Here is a 22,879-nt window from a genome sequence, read left to right as displayed (position 1 = left end):
TTGGGTCTCGAAATTCCTCATTGATGCCGCTTGGGATTGTATCACTGCGTCGGTTCGGGCCATGTACTCCTTCATCATATTCTCAAGATTTGAGTTGTTATTTTGAACTGGTGGAGTCTGTGTTCTCTGTTTGTACTGCTGTTGCGGTGGTGGGATGTATTGCTGTGTAGGTGGAACATAGGGCTGCTTGGTCTGCTGGCTCTGCCCTTGATTAAAACCGCTCGAACCTCCTTGTCCTCCCCATGAGAAATTAGGGTGGTGCCTCCAACCTGGGTTGTAGGTGTTCGAATATGGGTTAAAGTTCCTATTGTTCCCATGTCCTACATAAAAAACGGAAGCAGGGTTATGTGGACAATTATCATAAATATGGTTTTCACTGCAAAATGAACAAATGAGATCGTTGACTTGGCAAACAGGGGCAGGAGTGCAATAATCCGACTGCACAGGTTGTATTGGCGTGGCTGATGGATTTTTTATTCCCAATGCCATCTCTTTCAGCCTCCGGTTCATTGTAACCATCTATTTTTGCATCGAGGTCGCAATGTCCAGAGCCAAAACTCCAGCTGGATCTTGCTTCTTTGGTGCTGCCCTAGATCTTTGCGAACACCATAGTTCGTTGTGTGAAGCTAAGTCATTTAGGATGTCAACTATCTCGTTGAATGTCTTCTTTGTAAAGGCTCCGTTGGCGGCATTGTTTAGCATCATCTTAGTAGGATGATCTAAGCCTCTAAAGAAATGTTCTATCTGGATGCATGCCGGCAAGCCATGGTTCGGACATTTCCTGATTAGTTCTTTAAATCTCTCCCACGCCTCGTGAACAGGTTCACGATCATACTGTCTAAAGGAGATGATCTCCTCTCTGATATCAGCGTGGCGAGTAGGTGGGAAGAATTTTGTTAAGAACTTCTCCACTAACGACCCCCATGTGGTGATGGATCCCGGTGGAAATGCATTGAGCCATGCTCTAGCTTGGTCCTTCAAAGAAAATGGAAAAAGTGTTAGTCTTAGAGCATCGTCTGTTATACCAGGTAATCGAAATGCATTTGCAATTTGAATGAATGATTTCAGATGATCATGTGGATCCTCATGTTCCTGCCCTCCAAAATGTCCAATTGTCTGCAACATTTGGAACATCATTGGTTTAAGCTCAAAGTTTGCGTGGGCTGGAATCAAAGTTCTGAAAAGCCGTGGCGGCATATTCTCGCATTGCCACGTCTCTGTTGTCCGCCATCTGGATATGGTTGAATTCATCATTTCTTGCATGATCCCTCATATTACCGTTAACAGCAGGTGGATCAACCGGATCACGAGGTGGAATATCTGCCATTGATGTGCTCGTACTCTCTACCTCACTTTCAGGACTGATTTCACCTTCTTTCTCTTTTTGCCTTTCTAGTTGTTTTCGAAGTCTTTGCTCCTTTCGAGTTTTTCGAAGGGTCCGCTCAATCTCAGGGTCAAGGGGTAGAAGAAAAGATCTTGTGCTCATGCACTTTAACTTACCCTTGTGAGATAAACGACCAAAAATATAGAACAAAAACGGTGGATGGAAATTACACCCAACAACAATTCACAAAAAAAAAACTAAAAGAATTTGAAAATAATTTTAAAACTAAAGTCCCCGGCAACGGCGCCAAAAACTTGACTGGGTGTTTATGCTGAACGCACGCACTAAGCATGGTAACAATTATATAGATGCAAGCGCACACCTGTCAGAGTAATATAAAATGGATGGAGTATCCAAGTATCGATCCTCAAGGACTTCTAAATAATTTCCAAACTCTGAAGTTTTAAAGAATAGTGAATGTTGAAATGAGTGATTCTTGTAAAATGGGAAGTGGTCACAAATAATGGTTTGGATTTGAGATTTGGACTTAGAATGATAAAACCTAGCCCGAATTACTTCAAGTTAGCCAACAAAGAATCATGGACATGCTAAGGATAATATGCATTTTACTTTAGAAACCAACGACTACGCTTCTCACTTGACTTATGTCTAAGCAAGTTCAAAGTCCTAAGACATTCCCTAATATGTCTATTATGAGAGATATCTTAAATTTAAGATGGAAATAGTCGCAACCTCGGGTTAAGGTCCTATGTCTAGGCTACTTAAGCGGAACCCTTATGTCTAAGGCGCTCCTCTCCTCGGTTTAACCACTCAACAATGCAAATAAGCAACCTTTTCAGTATCGACTTGTTAAGACTTACAGTGGCCTTCTCTAAATCCTAACTTTTTGGGAAAACATGTTGAGCAATGAATGGAAAGCAAAAACACTACTTCTTAGCAACCCTTTTTAGACATAAAAGGCTAACTATCCATAACCGGGCTAGAGACGGGAATTTAGAAAGACATATTGAAGAAAATACAGCAAGTAAAATGGTTGAATGTGGAATGCATGTGTGAAAAACAAAAGTTAACTAACGGAGAAATTTTATCAGGATTGAGAGCTTCGCCCTTCTCTTTCAAGCAAGGGGGAGTGTCACGTGCTCTTTCCTCCAAAAACACAACTCTCTTAACTAAAAATAAAGTAAAGGCAAAGGGAAGATAAGCAAAGTGCTGGATTTTTATATATTTGAATAAGTAGAAAATGACTAAGTACAAATGGAAACAAAACAAGCTCAATAAAGGAATGTAAAGTGCTCGGGATTTAAGAACCAAAAGTAACTAATGAAAGCAACTCAAAAGTACTTAGAAAGCAACAAAGAAACACTAAAAATGACCAAGAGAAGGAAGCAAGGCTTGATGAATTTGGTGGAGAAGTTGCTGGAAGAAAACCAGTTTTTCTGCAGGCTTCCCAGGCGCCTGGCGCCTCCCATGATGGTTTTTCCGTCTTTTTGCTTCTTTTGATTAATTTGCACTCCCAAATGGTCCTAAAATGTCATAAATACAATATAAGCCAACCACAAACCATAATATATGAATTTTGCATGAATTGGAACTCAAACGATCGAGAAAAATCCGAAACAAAGCTGAAACATTGTAAAAACAGCATCTAAAACCTTCTTTTTACGCATTTAAACAAGCGTAATCATTAGTTCAAGTATGGACAAGTGCTAGTGGGTAGTGTGGTTGGGGTCCCGGAAGTCTAGGTGTTGGGTTGTTTGTGTGGAATTATTAATATATTATTATTATCCCGTGTTGCCTATCTGTTGTTCTGCTATTGTTCTTTTGATGTGGTTGTGATTACGAGCGTGTTGCGGTTTCTAGTTAGGGTGGGCTACTTACAGAGTATTTATGTACTCACCCCCTCTACCTTTTTGTTTCAGGTGTGAACCAGGCCGACTGTGGTGATGACGTGGAGGAGGTCTGACTGAGACGGGATCACTAGCTGTGTCGGTTAGGCTAGGGAATGATGTCGTGCAATGCAGACATCGTTAAAATCTTACTGCTATGAAATAAAAAGGGGAATTAGACATTGGGTTAACTCCAAGGACACTTTCTTTTATTGCCTTATGGGTATTTGTTTTTACTACTCGAACTACTGATGTATTTGGGATTACGAGACAAAATGATTATATTCTTGATTGGATTCCTGACCACTGAGGCGGGTATTATCTTCTGAATATTCTATTATTGTGTACCTCCATTTTGTATGATGCATTAGGAGAACATTAAATTTTGGTTACTTTAAATGGGAGGGTTCAGTAAGCATTATAGGGCTGTTACCTCGTTAAACGTGTTAGAAATCTGGGACTTTACAGGATTACTACCAAGTATTACTTGTGACCGTGTGCGCTTGCACGAGTCTCTAATCTTTTTGAAGGTAGAGAAAGTCCCAACAAGTTTTTGGTGCCGTTGCCAGGGACTTACTTTTCAAAACCATACTCTTTTTAAGTAAATTGTTTCATGTGTGATTGTTGCATACCTCTGTCATTGGACTTAATTGTTTTATCTAACATTTAACGGAGTTGTGTATGAGCACAGGGTCTGGTTGGTTGACCTTTGATCCAAAGATTGAAAGAACCCTTAAGAGGATAAAGCAGCAGAGGCTGAGAAAAGAAAGAGAAACTCAAAAAGAGGAAGAAGTTGAAGAAGTTGAAGTTGAAGTTGAAGAAGAGACCATCGAGATGAATATAAATCCACAAGATCCTTCACCTCCACAAAATCCACCTGTAAACGGAGATATGACAGGTGAAGAGCAGCAAACCGAGCAGGAGAAGTGCCTAATCCAATGCTTCTAGCAGATAATCGAGATGTAGCCATGCGGAACTATGTCATTCTTGTGCTCCACGACCTAATTTTAGGGATAAATAATCCTTTACCCCAAGCCGCACAGTTTGAGCTTAAGCTAGTCATGTTCCAGATGTTGCAGACGACGGGCCAGTTCGGAAGATTGACTAACGAAGATCCTTATTCCCATCTCAAATCTTTTATTGAAATAGCTAATGCATTTTAACTTCCTGGTGTCTCTGAAGATGCACTGATATTAAAAATGTTTCCTTTTCTCTCAAGAACGGTGCAAGGACTTGGCTAAACGCGCTAGAACCAAATTCTATCAACACATGGGCGGAACTGACGGAGAAATTTTTGGCAAAGTACCATACTTTGACCTGGAACGCAGACAATCGAGAAGACATTGTGTCTTTTCAACAAAAGGAGAATGAAGCAGTTCAAGAAGCTTGGGAGCATTTTAATGAGTTACTGAGAAGATGCCCAAGCCACGGATTGCCAGCATGTGTTCAGATTGAACAGTTTTATAGAGGATTGGATCGTTCATCGAGAATGATGCTGAACACTGCAGCCAATGGCTCGTTGTTAGAAAACTTGGTAAATGAGATCGTTCATATTTTAAACAAGATGACAGACATTAATCACCAAGGCGAAGTAGGAAGGTCATTGCCAAAGAAGCAAGTATCAGTTGGAATCTTTGAGTTGGACATAGTAGCTTCAATGCAAGCCCAAATGGCGGCTATGAACCAGATGTTAAAGCAGCTGACAATGGAGAAGGAAACCAAAACCGCCACTTCGGCGATGCTTGAACCCTCTCCAGTTTTACAAATTTCAAATATATCTTGTATCTATTGTGGTGATAACCACTTGTATGAGACTGTCCAGCTAATCTAGCATCTATTTTCTATGTAGGTCAAGGTGCAAGCCTAACGGCAACTCAATATGTCAAAGGTGGATTGCGACAATAAGGAACAAAGCCTGATGGCAACTGCACAGTGAAAGGAACAGGTTAGAGCACGAGGAGAATGAAAGTTTGAAATAACAGGAGCGCGACCTTTTACCTAATTTTCCAAATCTACAAAGGACGTTGTAGAATGGTTGGTCGGTCTCTTCTTTTGCCAACCACTCTCCGAAGGCGAAAACCATTTTCCTGCCCACTTATTTATGGAGGTAGAACCTTTAATGATGCCTCATGCAACTTCCCTTGCACAAAGACAATAACGGCTAGGTTTCTTGGAAATGCGTTTCACCTCGAACCAGGATAAGAGTTTGTCGGCCCTAAGTAGCTATAACCCATTTACTTATCGTCATCTAAGCCAAAACAACATAGCAAGGCCAAAGGCGACACCCCACCCATTGGGAGCCACCTTGGGTAAGAGCAAGTCCAGTTCCGACTAGGAACTCTTGCAATAAAGGATGAACGGGTAGGCGGAAGTTGTACTCGAACATTTTTGGGTTGTCAACACATTCCCCTTCCTTGGGAAGGCTAAGAGTGATATTATCAGAAATGCTATATCTTTTGCGAATGAGGCTGAGCTAGTTCTCAGGCATTTGGGAAGGAAATTCCAACCCTTGGCTCGAGGTGGAGGCACTACAACAAATCTTAGTTTTAATGTCGGACAAAAAAAATGCGGAGGAAACGATGTCGGACAAGAAAAACACGGAGGCAACCATGTCGGACACGCTAAAAAACACGCCGAATTTTTTATTTTAATTTTTTTTAAGTATCCATGTCGGGCCTAGCCCGCAATTGTAGTTTTAGTTTTAGTGGCGGGCCAGGCCCGCCATGAAAAGTGTCCAATTTTAACCCTAAATTAAAAATTTCACCCAAAATTTTTACACATGAATTTTTTTTGCCTCCCCAGCTTTCTTTGCCGTGCGAACCCTCTCTACCCTCTCGTAAAACCGGCGCGAACTTTGCTCCATTGTCGGGGGAAGGGGAGCAATCGACCACGTACAAGAGGCGCGAGCGAGACCCAACGGTGAGGAGCAAGTTCCGGCGGCAGAGAGAGACAAAATCAGCAGCGGTGAACTTCGATTCGGTGGCAGGGAGCGAATCATCTCAGATCACATATAAATCTCTCCTCCCGCGCTTAAGCTCCGGCTCTCAAATCATCTCTCTCTCGACGTTGTGCTTTTTACCAGACGCCCACCGACGTTGCATTTTCCGGAGGAGGTTTTCTTGGAAGGTGAGCATTACCAATCTCTCTGCATCTTCCTTAATCTCTATTTATTGAACTCTGGAGGTTATTAGATGGATACTTTGCTGGTCGAAAGCGGTGTAGATGGAGGTTGTAAAGTTACAATCAACTTCATATGTCTCTGTGGAATGTTCCTATCTCGTCTTTGCATTCAAACTAATAATAATTACCAACTGATTTTTATCCCAACTTCAAGACAAACATTTGGTTTGAAGAATCAAAAGACTAAAATAGCATAAAATTGGAAAGGAACAATCAATGTGCTTTACATTGCAGTGTAAGGGTGGGAGGGAACTTACTTGTTACAATATGATACTAGTACTAGGGGCTAACTAAGCCAGTGGTGGAGAGTTGATGAGCTACCTAGCTTGGGAATAGACCATCACTAGTTAAAATTTGTTCTATCGATAGGATAATTCAATGTCTAATTATGAAATTTAGTGGAAATGTTTGTACTGGAAAACAAATACACAAGTAAAGTAATGCAACATATAATTTCTTTTTTAGTGTTCTGTTTGTTTCTTTAGGCTTTTTAAATCATAGGCTTTCTGATTTTACTTGTTGAAATTGTAATCTAAAGATAATCTAATGTCTTGTTAAATTCGTGACTGTTTGATTATATGGTAAACATTTGGACATCCTAGTGAGTTATTTCAAGGTCGATCTTGCTTAGTTATTTAGCGGGTTGTGATTTTTGTTTCAAATATCTTTTAATTTGACTAGATTATTATTTGCTAGGAATCATCTTCAAGTCTGCCACTCAAAGGTATTCATTAACAGAGAACATAAAATATATTGATTATTCTCTTTAACTCTGCGGACTCACAGGTTTATAGTTTTCTGAAAGCAAATTGATGGAGAATATTGAAGGTTTTTGTGGGGATTTAATTAGTGATAAATCTTGGATGACAAAAAATAGAATGTCAACCGAGTATAGTTTAGGGGTTGAGATGTTCATTGAAAATGGATTATGACATTCAAAAACATCAAATGTCATTTGTTGCCCATGTTTAAAGTGTGTAAATGCAAAGTCTCAACATGTGAATGTAGTAAGAGATCACTTATTTGTTTATGGTATTGATCAAAGCTACAAGACATGGATTTGGCATGGTGAATCAATATCGATTAAGAGAAACATCGAAAGTATGTCTACTAGTTCACAAGAAGAAGTTGATGATGACGATTTTGATGACACAATAGAGATGTTTGAGGCTGCATATGATTACTTTGACGATAATCCACAAAATTTTGAGGAGCTACTAGGTGATGCGAAGAAACCATTATATCCAAATTGTAAGAACTTTACCAAAATATCTCCATTATTGAAGTTATATAATTTGAAAGCGAAATTTGGATGGAGCGATAGAAGTTTTACTGAGTTGTTGGCATTAGTTCGTGATATGTTACCAAGTCCTAATGAAATTCCAAATTCTATGTATGAAGCAAAAAAAATTTTATGTACTCTTGGGATGAAGTATGAGAAGAGTCATGCTTGCCGCAAGGATTGTTGCTTGTTTAGAAAAGAACTCTCAGATGCAGATCAATGCCCCATTTGCGGAACATCAAGATGGAAGCTTTGTAAAGATTCAAAGGAAGCAATGAAAAATATTCTGGCCAAAGTGATACGAATCCATTTGTGACCAATTACATATATCAAAGGAGCAATTATTACAAGAAAGGCAAGGAAGATTCGAGAGGCTTTTACACTGCACCTTCAAAAGCTTGTTAATGCACAAGAACCAACAAAGAGTTTTGAGCCCAAATTTATTCATAATGTTACTTCAATGAGTCAAGAAGAGAATGGAGCAAAGATGGCATGGGAAAAGTTGTCTATTTTGAGAGATGGCACGAAGGACAAAAAAAGTGTGCATATTCGTGAACAGGTGCCTTTGCAGATTGCACCTCTTTGGAGTTTGTGAAGTCAAAAGTTGTCAAACCATATCCAAATGTGAAGCGCCTCCTACAGCACATAGATAAGACCATTTGAAGCATGACTACGTTTTCTGATCCGCATTTAAGTGTCTAGAATGATGTGCAATCAAGTTTTAATTTGCATGTCTTATTTTCTACAATTTGCATTAAGTAGTATTTTGAAAAAAACTTTGGTGTTCTTATGTTGAACGACCATTTGGCCTATTTAAAGGCTTGTAATGCTCTTGTTATGGATAACTTAAGATTAAAACATATTGAAATTCAAGAACTTTTGTTCCTTAACACTTTTGGTGTTGCTTCTTTCAAATCTTGCTTTAGGTTTGATGTTAAACCGATTAATTGGATTAGTCTCGATCAAGCTAATTCTGGAGTGAGTCGTCTTAGGATCTAGGAGTGACCATCGTAGATTCTAAGTCCGATCTAAGAGTGATTCATCTTCTAACCTTACTCTTGGTTGGAATCATTCGGTAAGTTAGTCGTTTTTGTGAATGTTTGCAAGGATCCTAGAAGGACCTCTAGCTTTGTAAACACGAGCAACCTTGGCGCTTATCACAAAGTCATGTGGTACTTCTCTCCAATTCCAAGATTTGAACGAATGTTTCGAAGCAAAGAAATATCAAGTTTGTTGACTTGGCATGCCAAAAAAAGAGTAAGTGATGGATATATACGACATCCAACAGACTCAACTCAATTTCGTGGAAAGAAGTAGACAAATTATGGCCAGAGTTTGGTTTAGAGCCTAAAAACCTTCGTCTTGCTCTTTCAACAGATGGGGTCAATCCACATGGTGAACAAAATAGTAAATATAGTTGTTGGCCAGTTATGTAGGTGATGTACAATTTACCCCGTGGTTGTGCATGAAGCGAAAAGTTATGATGTTGATTGCATTAATATCTGGTCCCAAACAACTAGGAAATGACATAGAGGTGAAATATCTTTGGCCGGCTCTAGAGGTGAAATATCTTTACTTTGTCTAATTTTATTTTCTGCTATTTTTTTTAAGTTGTTTCTTACAAAGTGTAATGAGGCATACTACAACTTGCCTTAAAATTCTTGTATTTTTGCTCTCGGATTATTAGCAAAGAAAAAAAAATAGAAGCAAAAGAGAGAAAAAAAACAGAAGCAAAAGAAACAAAAATCAGTAGCAAAAGAAAGAAAACAGTAGCACAAAAAAAAGCATTCGAAGATCCGAGGCACATGAAAAGTTCTTTTCATTATGTTGTGTTTTGTTTAAATTATCAAGTTTTTTATCCTAAGATTGAGTTACTGTAGTCTTAGTTTGTGAGAGTTGATCATTGAATTAGTTATATCAAGCTTTAAGCAAGATTGCACCAAAATTTAAGCCAACCCTTACATCTTTGACCTAGTACCAAAAGCCTTCCCTCGAGTGATAAACACGAGTGTCCTTGAGTGAAATCCTAGTGAGAGGAGTGGAAAGGTCCTTATTTTGTTATTTTATTTTTTAACAAAATGTCACAGGGAGTACCGCAAGATCCTACTATGGCCATTCTTCAATCAATTCAAGGTATGGTGGAAATGATGAGGGAAGATAGGCAGGAAAGAATGGTGCAACAACGAAGAGAAGAACGAGTCTTACAGGAAGATGAAGGTATGTTTGACTTCGATGTCCAAGAAAGACAAGTTGGAGGAAGAGGAAGGAATAACTTTGCCAACATTATGCAACCGAGGAGATTGGAAAGAGTTCATGAAAATAGAGATGGCAGAGTTAAACTCAAAATTCCAGCGTTTCGTGGAACAGCGGACCCTGAGGCTTACTTACAATGGGAAAGGAAGATAGAGCACGTGTTTGATGGCTATACATATAGTGAGAATAAGAATATGAGACTTGTCATTGCCGAATTCATTAATCATGCTAATGCATGGTATCAACATCTCAAATCCGAGAAAAGAAGGAAAGAGGAGTTTCCAATAGAAACTTGGGAAGACCTCAAAGAAGCCATGAGAAAGAGGTATGCTCCCAAACATTATAAAAATGATTTGAAAACTAAACTACAAGCTTTGAGGCAGGGAACAAAAAGTGTTGATGAGTATTATCAAGAGATGGTGATTTTAATGGAAAAAGCACACATTCGAGAAGAAGAGGAAGAAACCATGTCTAGATTCCTTGGAGGTTTGAATCTGGAAATTGTTCATCATATTGATAGAAATCCACCACCTTACTTGGAAGATATGTATCACCATGCTATCAAAATTGAAGATCAATTGAGGAAAGAAGAGGAGCATTCCAAATGGAATGAATTCATGCAACCAAAAGGGAAGTTTGGTGCTGTCAAAAGAGTGAAGGTCGAGAGCTCCAATGCCAAAAACAATGAAGTTCCAAAGGAGGTAAGGGAGAAGACTAATTCTCTTACATGTTCGAAGTGCAAAGGGTTTGGACACATGAGCAAAGAATGTGTCAATAAAGAAGTCATGGTGATAAGAAATGGTGTTGTTGATTCAAATGATGCTTGTGAGAAATATGATGCAAAATTTGAGGAAGATTCTAAAGCACATGTTGATGAATTTATTGAACAAGATCGCAAAGATTCTGATTTTGATAAAAGTGAGTTCAAAGAAAAGAGAGAAAGAGAAGAGTTAAGAGAAAGGAATTCAAAGGAGAAAGAAGAGGAAAATAGCAAGATCCAATCCATTTGTCAATATAAGTCAAATCTTATAGCATTGTTGCATAAGGACCCTTACTATCAAGCTCACATATTTTATCCTAGTCTTTCTACTTTTCTAAGATTTTTGCAGGAAGTTCCAACTTTTCAATTCAAGCATGATCGAATACAAGAAACAAAGGAAGCTATAAAGGAGCCAAGAAGAGTTATCCTATCATCTTCTCATGATCTTGAGATTGTCTTACAAGGTAAGTATAAAATATATCTTGATTTTAAAGATACTAACTTGCTTCCTTATTGTGTAGGTAACCATGGACATAAGAAACCTAAAGTGAAAGGCATTGTGGAAAAGTATTTGTCTAAGAAGTCGCATAAAGAATTCCATGGTCGAGAAAGCAGAATGTTATGTTGGAGAATGCAAATACAAAGTACCAAGTGGAGGAAAAATAAATCCGAGCACAATTTCAACAAACCAAGTGATTGGGTTTGGAAGCACTTTTGGAAGGAACGAAGAATTTGTCCAAGTCCAAACATAAGAAGACTAAGAAGGATGATATTACATGAAGACTTCAAGATTGCACTTCAAGGAAGTCAAAAAGTGGTGTTAACTCAAAGAAGGCAAACAAGAAAGGGCCATAGAAATTTTCAAGACGAAAGAAGTGACATGTCCAACGAAGAAAATCATAAATCTTCAAGCTCCAATATACAACTCACAAGGTAAGGAACAAGTTGTTAAGGCTTATCATTGGACTAACTTGATTCGTTTTGATGAAGGAAATGTAAACCTTGATTTGAGGACAAATCCTTTTAAAGAAAGGGGGGATGATACGAATCCATTTGTGACCAATTACATATATCAAAGGAGCAATTATTACAAGAAAGGCAAGGAAGATTCGAGAGGCTTTTACACTGCACCTTCAAAAGCTTGTTAATGCACAAGAACCAACAAAGAGTTTTGAGCCCAAATTTATTCATAATGTTACTTCAATGAGTCAAGAAGAGAATGGAGCAAAGATGGCACAGGAAAAGTTGTCTATTTTGAGAGATGGCACGAAGGACAAAAAAAGTGTGCAGATTCGTGAACAGGTGCCTTTGCAGATTGCACCTCTTTGGAGTTTGTGAAGTCAAAAGTTGTCAAACCATATCCAAATGTGAAGCGCCTCCTACAGCACATAGATAAGACCATTTGAAGCATGACTACGTTTTCTGATCCGCATTTAAGTGTCTAGAATGATGTGCAATCAAGTTTTAATTTGCATGTCTTATTTTCTACAATTTGCATTAAGTAGTATTTTGAAAAAAACTTTTGGTGTTCTTATGTTGAACGACCATTTGGCCTATTTAAAGGCTTGTAATGCTCTTGTTATGGATAACTTAAGATTAAAACATATTGAAATTCAAGAACTTTTGTTCCTTAACACTTTTGGTGTTGCTTCTTTCAAATCTTGCTTTAGGTTTGATGTTAAACCGATTCATTGGATTAGTCTCGATCAAGCTAATTCTGGAGTGAGTCGTCTTAGGATCTAGGAGTGACCATCGTAGATTCTAAGTCCGATCTAAGAGTGATTCATCTTCTAACCTTACTCTTGGTTGGAATCATTCGGTAAGTTAGTCGTTTTTGTGAATGTTTGCAAGGATCCTAGAAGGACCTCTAGCTTTGTAAACACGAGCAACCTTGGCGCTTATCACAAAGTCATGTGGTACTTCTCTCCAATTCCAAGATTTGAACGAATGTTTCGAAGCAAAGAAATATCAAGTTTGTTGACTTGGCATGCCAAAAAAAGAGTAAGTGATGGATATATACGACATCCAAAAGACTCAACTCAATTTCGTGGAAAGAAGTAGACAAATTATGGCCAGAGTTTGGTTTAGAGCCTAAAAACCTTCGTCTTGCTCTTTCAACAGATGGGGTCAATCCACATGGTGAACAAAATAGTAAATATAGTTGTTGGCCAGTTATGTAGGTGATGTACAATTTACCCCGTGGTTGTGCATGAAGCGAGAAGTTATGATGTTGATTGCATTAATATCTGGTCCCAAACAACTAGGAAATGACATAGATGTTTATTTAGCTCCATTAGTTGATGATTTGAAGAAGCTTTGGAATGATGAAGTTGAATGTTTTGGTGCATATCAAGAACGATGTTTTACACTTAAAGCTATTTTACTATGGACTATTAATGATTTTCCTGCGTATGGGAATTTGTGTGGTTGTGCAGTAAAAGGATATCACGCATGTCCAATTTGTGGGGAGAAAACTTCATCCATTTATTTGCCAAAAGGGAGAAAGATGGCGTATCTCGGGCATCATAAGTTTTTACCTCTTAATCATCCATATAGAAAGCAGAAGAAAGCATTTAATGGTAAACCAGAATTGGGATTCACTCCTAAACCATTAAGTGGAGTAGAAATTCTTGCAAAAACAAGTGGACTTCAATATTCATTTGGTAAGAAAGGAAAAAAGGAAAGAAAAAAGGAAAAAAATGATGGAGATCTTTCAAATAGTTATTGGAAGAAGAAGTCTAATTTTTTTTTTTAGTTGGAGTACTGGAAGCATCTTCATGTGCAGCATTGTTTAGATGTAATGCACATTGAAAAGAATGTGTACCCAAATCTTATTTGCACATTACTTGATATTCCAGGAAAATCAAAGGATGGATTACAAGCTCGTCTAGATTTGGTCGAATTGAATATTAGATCAGAGCTGGCCCCTCAAGTGGGAGAGAAAAGGATATTCTTACCTCCAGCATGTTATACATTATCACGGGTGGAGAAATTGAATTTGTGTAAGACACTATCAGAAACTAAAGTACCTGAAGGTTATTCATCTAACATACAGTCTCTAGTGTCGCTAGTATAATTGAAACTTAATAACCTTAAGTCACATGACCATCACGTTCTTATGCCACAATTGTTACCGGTGGCCATTCGTGGTATTTTACCGAAATATGTTAGATATGCCATTATTCGACTATGCTTCTTCTTTAATGCTATATGTAGCAAAACAATTGATTCGTCCAAGTTAAAAGGCTTGCAAGAAGACATAGTCGTCACTTTATGTTTGTTAGAAAAGTATTTTCCACTGGAATTCTTCACAATAATGGTACACCTTGTGGTGCATCTTGTAAGAGAGGTGGAATTTTGTGGACCTGTGTATTTGAGGTGGATGTATCCTTTTGAACGACATATGAAAATAATGAAGAGTTATGTAAGAAATAGAACGAGACCGGAGGGATGCATTGGAGAAAGTTATATTGTCGAGGAGGCTGTAGAGTTTTGTTCTGAATATCTATCTGGAATTGATTCAATTGGGTTAAGGTCATCGATGAGGAAGGAGAATTCAGACATTGATAGACCATTGTCTATTGCTTCTTACAGCAAACCGAGTAAGGATCAACTAGATCAAGCTCACCTTTATGTCCTTCAAAATGTAAATGATGTGCTTCCGTACGTAGGGTATGCAAATTTCATTCTCTTTCATAACTTTCTAATTAACTGATCATCTAGATCATAACTTTGTCATTGACATATGTTATATTTGCAACAGGCAACACATGGATGTTTTGTCTAAGCTTAATCCAAGTAAGTCTAAAAACAAGAAGTGGCTTCAAGATGAGCATAATTGCGCATTTAGTAGTTGGTTGCGAGAACGGGTAATCTTAATCTCTAACCATACAATTTAAGGTATACTTAAATGTCAGCTACTTATTTGAAATTGAATCGTAGGTTGCACTTGCTTTTGCGGTGCCGAATAACTCCATAACACCTTCTTTAAGATGGATTGCACATGAGCCTCGTCCAGATGTAGCCACCTATTGTGGTTACGTGGTTAATGGTTGTCATTATCACACAAAAAGACGTGATGATAGAAGAAAGGTTCAAAATAGTGGAGTTAGTATAACGGCTAATCCAATGCAAGTTTCCAGTGCTAAAGACAAAAGTCCTATCATTTCAGATATGACATTTTATGGTGTAATACAAGAAATCTGGGAGCTTGACTATCATCATTTGACAGTTATCTTATTCAAATGTGATTGGGTTGAGAATAAGAATGGACTTAAAATAGATGAACTTGGTTTTACTACCGTGGACCTAAATCGTATTGGACATAAATTAGACTTATTTATCTTAGCCTCTCAAGCAAAGCAAGTGTTCTTTGTGAGAGATCCTGTTAATCCTCGTTGGTCGGTGGTTTTAACATCTCCTCAACGAATAGTTGAAGATGATTTCTACGAAGATGAATTAGGAGATAATGTTGAAGATTGTGGTTATGGAGTTTTACCTAGTATGCCAAATATCGAGACATTTCATGAAAGCGATGAAACATCATCTACGTATGCCAAATATATTAACTATATGTTTTGTGTTTTGGTTGCAGAGCTTTTAAATGGGTGATTCTAATAGCAGTGGTGACAATGAAGTTGCGGTCAGAAAAGTTGTTCGTCGAGGCCTAACAACCATGAGTGAATTGGCTAACGTAAGAAACTCTGAGGGTTCGTTGTTGGGAATTCAGTATAATGACATAGGTCAACCAGTTGGCGATAATGCATAAAAAATGCAAAGCTTTATTGGAGTTTGTGTTCGACAACAAATTCCAATCATTTACAATAATTGGAAAGAAGTTCCCCAAGAACTTAAAGATAAAATTTTTTATTGTGTAAAGGTAAGAAGTATAGAATTTTTATTACAGTAATAAACTTTTCTAGATTATAATTTAATTTGCAATTATTTTGTGATTTTCATTACACAGATGTCATTTGTGGTGGACCCTAAATTCAAACACAATATTCTTCAATCCGCATCGAAGAAGTTTCAAACCTTCATGTCAACGTTAACTAAAGAATACATTCGCCCGTTCAAAGACGACCCATCTTACTTGGAGACTCCTCCTGAAAAATATTCCCATATTGATAAAGAACATTGGGCTTCATTTGTTCATAAAAGACTAAGTGAAGAGTGGGAGGTAACTACATTCTATCAATATATTTTTAAATAGTGTAACTATTTTAGTGCTTGAATAAAATATCTTCTATTTTCTGGACACTTAGTACTGCTCAGAGAGAAAGGAGGGCGAAATGCATGTATAATCATCACATATCTCGCAAGGGATATGCAAATCTTGCAAAAGAATTAGTAAGTTACTATTTAGATTAAGTGTCTTACGATAATTAATGTGTGTGCCATTTAATAATATATATGCCCATATAGGAATTATCAGATGATCCTTCTAATCGTGCAACTTTATGGAAAGAAGCACGAAAAGGAAAAAATAACGAATACTTTGATGTTGCCACAAAAGAATGTGTTGCCCGAATTGTAAGTTTCTATGTTTTTCTTTTTCTATTTCAATGAGATTTAGAAAGTGTGATATTTTGTGGTTAATATGATGATAAATATTTGTGACAGGATGAATTGGCTACAATACACAAGGGTGAAGATGTTTTAACTGAAGCATTAGGCACCCCCGAACATAGAGGTCGTGTGAGGGGATTAGGTGAGTTCGTTTCACCATCTCTATATTTTAATGTTGCCAAAAGGAAGTCCAAACTGGGATTGCAGCCTCAAGACCAAGTCGAATTGAGGACTCAAAGCTCACAACCAAATAAATCCTCAACAGAAGTCAGTAATGTCTCAAAGAAAAAGGAGAAATGGAAGGAAGTTGTCAATGCACCGACTAAAGTTTTTATCCCGGATGAAGAACCAATAGTGGTAACTAATCTGTTTTAGTTTTGGCACTTACTTGTTTTTGACATGACACTTAGTTTTTTTCCGCATGACGCTTAGCATTTTTCTTTTAAATTTTCTAAGGGAAAACCGTGCCACCTAGCTATTGGATCAGTGGAGAACATTATTGCAGTAGGCACAGTATTTGATGACGACGTTCAATGTCCAACAATTCATGGAGTGCCATTAGGTGTAGACAATGTGAGAGTCATGGTAGACATTGTCATTGGTGAAGATGCTACACTACCAATTCCTGTGAAGGGTGAGATGGAGACATTAAATCAAACCATTGGTAGCTTCGTGGCATGGCCACGTAGACTAATAATTTTAGATGAGGAGAAAAAGGTATGTCTTATTCTAACTTGAGTGAGGTTTTAATTTTTCATTTGTTAAATGTTTGTAATTTTGTTTGTCAAAGGTTCCTTCTCCTCGAACGTCGAAGCCAATAACACAATCATCTAAACATATTGATGTCCATATGACTATTAAACTCCTAAATCAATATGTCATGCGTACGATGAACCAGAAGGATGTAATTGGATTCAATATTGGTGATTACATATTTGGAAGAGAGAAGATCATTAGTTTAACACGTGACGACATCATGTAATACTGCGAGATGATTGAAATAGGCTACATGTGTGTGCTCACATACATCGCGTAAGTATATTAAATCTATTTCATATTTTAGATTCGTTAACTAAGAAGTTTAATGTCTTACAATTATATTTTTAGGTATCTTTGGAATGAATGTGAGGAAGAGACACGTAAGAAGTTCTTGGTGGTTGACCCAGACAACATTGTACCGCAAATAATGTCTCAAGAAACTTGTTCCAGACATCTAGCCAACATGTTAGACATGGGTAACTTAGAACAAGTAGTACTCATCCCACATAACAACGGGTAAGCTAGCAATTTAACTTCATTTTACTTATTTATAGTTTCTTTTATCCATGCATGAATGATAATATTATCATGCTGGTTATTAATAGTTTTCACTGGAAGTTGTTTGTTATACATCTCCGAGAGAATTGTGTTTATGTATTGGACTATCTAAGAAGTAAGATTGAAGAAAATTATAAGCGAATCATAAACACGTAAGTGCCTTGAACTCTTATAGTTGAATTTTTTACAATTATGTTATTCTAATGTTTCAAATTATTTAAATCATTGAAAATGTGGCAAGCCAAACATGCTACTCAACAATCTCGTAGTACTACAATTTGGAAACCTGTGAAGGTAAATTCGCATAACTCATAACAATGTCGCAGTAAATCCTTTGTATAACTCATAATTTTGTTATTTTTCAAATTTTCTATATGTAGTGTCCTCGACAACCAGGTTCTATCGAGTGTGGGTACTATTTGCAAAAGTATACACGAGAAATAGTGCGAAACCCTCATACTTCTATAGCTGAATTGTGTAGTACCCTATGGATTCATTAGTTGTGTTTATTTGATGTAAGTATTTGGTTCAGACTACTTTCTGTGTAGTACTTGGTAGATTAGAAATACTTTGTCTTGTTTATAATATGTAGAAGTTTGAAGTTTGAAGTTTGAAAGGTACTGCATAACATATTAGTTTTTGAGTATTATAGAAGTATTTGACTGGATGATGCTGAATGTGTAGGATTGTTTTGCTAATAATATATAGAAGTCTGGATTCTTATGCTGAATGTAGTTTTGTTGGAGGGGCGGGCGGTCCCATTTGTTCTTGTGTGGAAGGGTGTTAATATAGAAGTGTTTGTTTTGTTTATAACCATGCTAGTTTTGAGTTATTCTAAAAGTGGAGAGGTTATGTTGAAATTTGTACTTTTTGATTATCTGTGTTTTGAGTTTAAGGTTAATTCTTGAGTTAAATTTTAGAATATCATGATGTTGAAATTAGTTTTACTTGCATAATAGCTTTTGAGTTTCAATAATATTGAGAATTATTTTGTGAGAATAGGTTGGAAGGAGATATATTTTAGTTGGTTAGTTTTGAGTTATATTCTAAAGTGGGGAGGTCATGATGAAATTTGTACTTACTCTTGATTGTTTGTGTTTTTGTTAAGCTTTTATAGAATAGGTTGGAAGAGAGAGATATGTTGTTGGCTAGTTTTGAGTTATTCTAAAAGTGGAGAGGTTATGTTGAAATTTGTACTTTTTGATTACCTGTGTTTTGAGTTTAAGGTTAGTTCTTGAGTTAAGTTTTAGAATATCATAATGTTGAAATTAGTTTTACTTGCATAATAGGTTTTGAGTTTCAATAATATTGAGAATTATTTTGTGAGAATAGGTTGGAAGGAGATATATTAGTTGGTTAGTTTTGAGTTATATTCTAAAGTGGGGAGGTCATGATGAAATTTTTACTTACTCTTGATTGTTTGTGTTTTTGTTAAGCTTTTATAGAATAGGTTGGAAGGGAGAGATATGTTGTTGGCTAGTTTCGAGTTATTCTAAAAGTTGAGAGGTTATGTTGAAATCTGTACTTTTGATTATTTTTGTTTTGAGTCTAAGGTTAGTTTTTTAGTTAAGTTTTAGAATAGATATTGTTTTATAATGGATGCATGTGTTAAAAGTTTTAGTTGCATTGTAACGCCCCAGAACTTCCCACACACTTCTAGGTCACGTTAACTACCCACCTGCCTAAACTTAACTCCAAACACGAGATGACAGCTCCCTGTGAAATAATTATATCAAATAAAGCTTTAACTCTCATCAATTTACCAATGAATCAACTCTATAGAATATCAATCAAACATCCTCCGTGGACAACCCCATGAGGCAACTTCATTATTCCAACTAGGCAAACTCAATGAATGGAAGAAAAACTAAAATAAACACCTATCCCGAAATAAAGTAAACAACGAGTGGCAACCTCCCAATTATTCAAATAAGAACAAGTAGTTTATTGACCAAACCATAAAGTCTTAATCATCTAAACCTAAGCTAAGCAAAAGCAACTATGCAGCCTATGGTCCTCGCTCGTCATGTCTCCTCCGTCTCATCACCATGGTCGCCAACGAATCCTTCGCCCAAAACAATAATTGTAGGGGGGGTGAGTATATAAAATATACTCCGTAAGTAGCCCTCACCAACAACATACAAACATCATGCTCACACAAAATCATGAAACATTCATAGTCATGCTCTTCATCACATTATGAAATAAAACATAGACACACTCTATAAGATCCGGCGACAACCACAGTCATGGACAATTAGCTACCAACCTCGAGTCTCCCTAACATCTCAAGCACCTCTACGCTTATCACAGCTATCCTAGCCTTCCACAGCTAACTCTTTCGAGTAGAGTCGGCCCCTGACCATTTATACCTAGAGCCCCGACACTACTGCATCGGCCCTCAACCATTTTTACCCAAGGCCCCGATGACTTCACCATCTATCGGCCCTTGACCATTTCTACCCAAGGCCCCAATAGCTTTCCTTCCAAGAGACTCCTCGCATCGACCCTTGACCATTTATACCCGAGGCTTCGATACTCAACTAGTGACGTATCAGCCCACGACCATTTACACCCGAGGCCCTGACACTCACCCATTCACTTTCCCCAAGAATCCAACGTTCCTTATCATAACCAACTCCACATCAGCCCCTAGCCTGCGAACAGGGTCCGAAAAGATGCTTCAATTACACCCACATCTCATAAGGAACTAATATGACTCAGACCAGCACGCTCGCATCATAAATGAACATTTATATAAACTGTACAAGCACGCTTACATCATAAGAAGCATAATCACAATAATTCTATTTTATCGTGCATTCTTTGTAAACATACATCATCCCACAACAATTTTCAGCAGTTTAGCAAGGAAAAATTCCACCGTTATCACCGACGGATATTTGACACTACACCAAGTATACAGAATAACACAAACGAGAGTTACCTAGCACAATAACGTATCAAAATCAATACTAAATATCACGAAACAACACATTAGAGACCAACTAGCACACATTAACGCACGCACACACCCCTTGTCTACTTACACACAACTGCGCCCCTAAGTTTTGCGTCGATCTCACACCTAGGCACACAAACAGAAAAAAACAGCAAGTTACATATACTATTCAGCCTTCGAAATCAATTCTAAGAGGGTTCAAATAACTCATTACCACAAATTCGACTTCGTATAGGTGTGGGTAACCTATATCTAGCTTGCCAAGGTGTGGGTAGCCTACATCGGGCTTCGAACGAATGTGGGTAAGCCCGAATGCCACTGAAACGCTGCTGTCCACAAGTTGCAACAGAGGAAAAATACTCCAAATCCTTTTTCGAGGCTGTTGAACGCTAAAACAACGTTTGGGTCATCCAAACCACGCTTCCACGGGTCACGAACGCCGCTGAGGAAGAAAGGTCGCGCCGCCGTTCGTGGGTCTCCACTGGAATCGTGCACGCTACCACTGGGTGTTGCCGTCGTTGCCGCCGATCCGAGGAGCCGCCACTGTGCTGGTCGCCGGCGTGAAGAGAGGAAGAGAAGGGGGGGGGGTGGGCGGCTAGGGCAAGGGGAGGAAGAAGAAGATGGAAACCTAATGTGTTTTTTTTTTCTTTCTTATTAATTTCCTTTTCCTTTGTTTTAAAACCAAACCAACTCAATAAAAGTCCAACATGACCAAGCCCAAGAGAAAAAGAAACCCATCCCAACTTAAGATAAAACCAATCCCGCGGAACCCGATATGTACAATTTTAATTAAAGTTTAATTAAAAAAAATTTAAATGAAATTCCTGATTCGAGATTAACTAACTTGAGGGACTCGGGGCGTTACAGACTTCCCTCCTTAAAAAAACTTTCGTCCCCGAAAGTTGACTGTTCCAGCAGTTCAGGGTACCTCGCCTTGATATCGTCCTCCCGTTCCCAAGTAGCTTCTTCCACTTGGTGGTTTCTCCACAGAACCTTAACCAAGTGAATCGTCTGATTCCTTAACAACTTTGTTTCTTTTGCCAAAATTTTGACAGGTACCTCTTCGTAGCACAAAGACTCATCTAGTTGTAATGGTTCAGGATCCAAAACGTGCGAAGGGTCATGAATGTACCTCCTCAGCATGAACACGTGAAACACATTGTGTACCGCAGCCAACGATGGTGGCAAAGCCAACCTGTACACAACTGGGCCAATACGTTCCAATTTCTCAAAAGGCCCAATGAACCTTGCACTGAGCTTCCCCTTCATCCCAAAATGTAAAATTCCCTTCACGGGTGCCACACGAAGAAACACCCGCTCACCTACCACGAACTCGAGTTCCTTACGCCTGATGTCTGCATAACTCTTCTGACGGCTCTGAGCAATTTGCATCTGATTACGCTTGTTTACATGCGTAAAAAGAAGGTTTTAGATGCTGTTTTTACTATGTTTTAACTTTGTTTCGGACTTTTTCTCGGTCGTTTGAGTTCCAATTCATGCAAAATTCATATATTATGGTTTGTGGTTGGCTTATATTGTATTTATGACATTTTAGGACCATTTGGGAGTGCAAATTCATCAAAAGAAGCAAAAAGACGGAAAAACCTACATGGGAGGCGCCAGGCGCCTGCGTGCCTGCAGAAAAACTGGTTTTCTTCCAACTTTGCCCTTAATGAAACGCGTCTTCCAATGCGTTTTGGTGGTTCCAACCGATGCATACGTGTAGAAGAAGTGTTCCACTATCAGTTTGAGCACGATTTGGTCAGTCAAAAGAGTTGGAAATGGGTGATTCACCATCGTTTTAGGACTTACCTAACCAAGTCTGCACAGCTATAAATTCCAGCAACTTCTCCATCAAATTCATCAAGCCTTGCTTCCTTCTCTTGATCATTTTTAGTGTTTCTTTGTTGCTTTCTAAGTACTTTTGAGTTGCTTCCATTAGTTGCTTTTGGTTTTTAAATCCCGAGCACTTTACATTCCTTTATTGAGCTTTGTTTTGTTTCCATGTGTACTTAGTTATTTTCTACTTATTCAAATATATAAAAATCCAGCACTTTGCTTGTCTTCCCTTTGCCTTTACTTTATTTTTTTAAGAGAGTTGTGTTTTTGGAGGAAAGAGCACGTGACACTCCCCCTTGCTTGAAAGAGAAGGGCGAAGCTCTCAATCCTGAGAAAAACTCTCCGTTCGTTAACTTTTGTTTTTCACACATGCATTCCACATTCAACCATTTTACTTGCTGTATTTTCTTCAATATGTCTTTCTAAATTCCCGTCTCTAGCCCGGTTATGGATAGTTAGCCTTTTATTTCTAAAAAGGGTTGCTAAG

The 22,879-nt window shown here is 38.0% G+C and overlaps 2 protein-coding genes, 1 non-coding gene and 1 pseudogene across 3 annotated transcripts; 3 read left to right on the top strand and 1 right to left on the bottom strand.

The window, feature by feature from the left end:
- Positions 1 to 760: 760 nt before the first annotated feature.
- Positions 761 to 867, top strand: LOC148208615 (small nucleolar RNA R71). Its single transcript, XR_015788633.1, has one exon. It is a non-coding gene; the product is annotated as a small nucleolar RNA R71 (small nucleolar RNA).
- Positions 868 to 8,866: 7,999 nt separating this feature from the next.
- On the top strand, positions 8,867 to 15,309 carry LOC148208614 (uncharacterized). The gene is made up of 5 exons (XM_088119126.1): positions 8,867 to 9,148; positions 12,887 to 14,378; positions 14,470 to 14,575; positions 14,649 to 15,197; positions 15,301 to 15,309. The coding sequence occupies exons 2-5, from the start codon at positions 13,825 to 13,827 to the stop codon at positions 15,307 to 15,309; spliced, it is 1,218 nt and encodes a 405-aa protein (XP_087975252.1). The 5' UTR covers positions 8,867 to 9,148; positions 12,887 to 13,824.
- LOC148208613 (uncharacterized) lies at positions 15,310 to 18,091 on the top strand (annotated as a pseudogene).
- Positions 18,092 to 20,430: 2,339 nt separating this feature from the next.
- On the bottom strand, positions 20,431 to 21,945 carry LOC148208612 (uncharacterized). Its single transcript, XM_088119125.1, has 2 exons — positions 21,482 to 21,945; positions 20,431 to 20,500 (listed from the first exon to the last, which is right to left on the bottom strand). The coding sequence occupies exons 1-2, from the start codon at positions 21,943 to 21,945 to the stop codon at positions 20,431 to 20,433; spliced, it is 534 nt and encodes a 177-aa protein (XP_087975251.1).
- Positions 21,946 to 22,879: the final 934 nt, after the last annotated feature.

This window comes from Momordica charantia, assembly GCF_013281855.1.
Source record: "Momordica charantia cultivar OHB3-1 chromosome 10 unlocalized genomic scaffold, Mcharantia_2.0 BLBB01000010.1, whole genome shotgun sequence".
Taxonomy (NCBI): Eukaryota; Viridiplantae; Streptophyta; class Magnoliopsida; order Cucurbitales; family Cucurbitaceae; genus Momordica; species Momordica charantia.
This window is presented reverse-complemented; position numbering and strand designations above follow the sequence as displayed.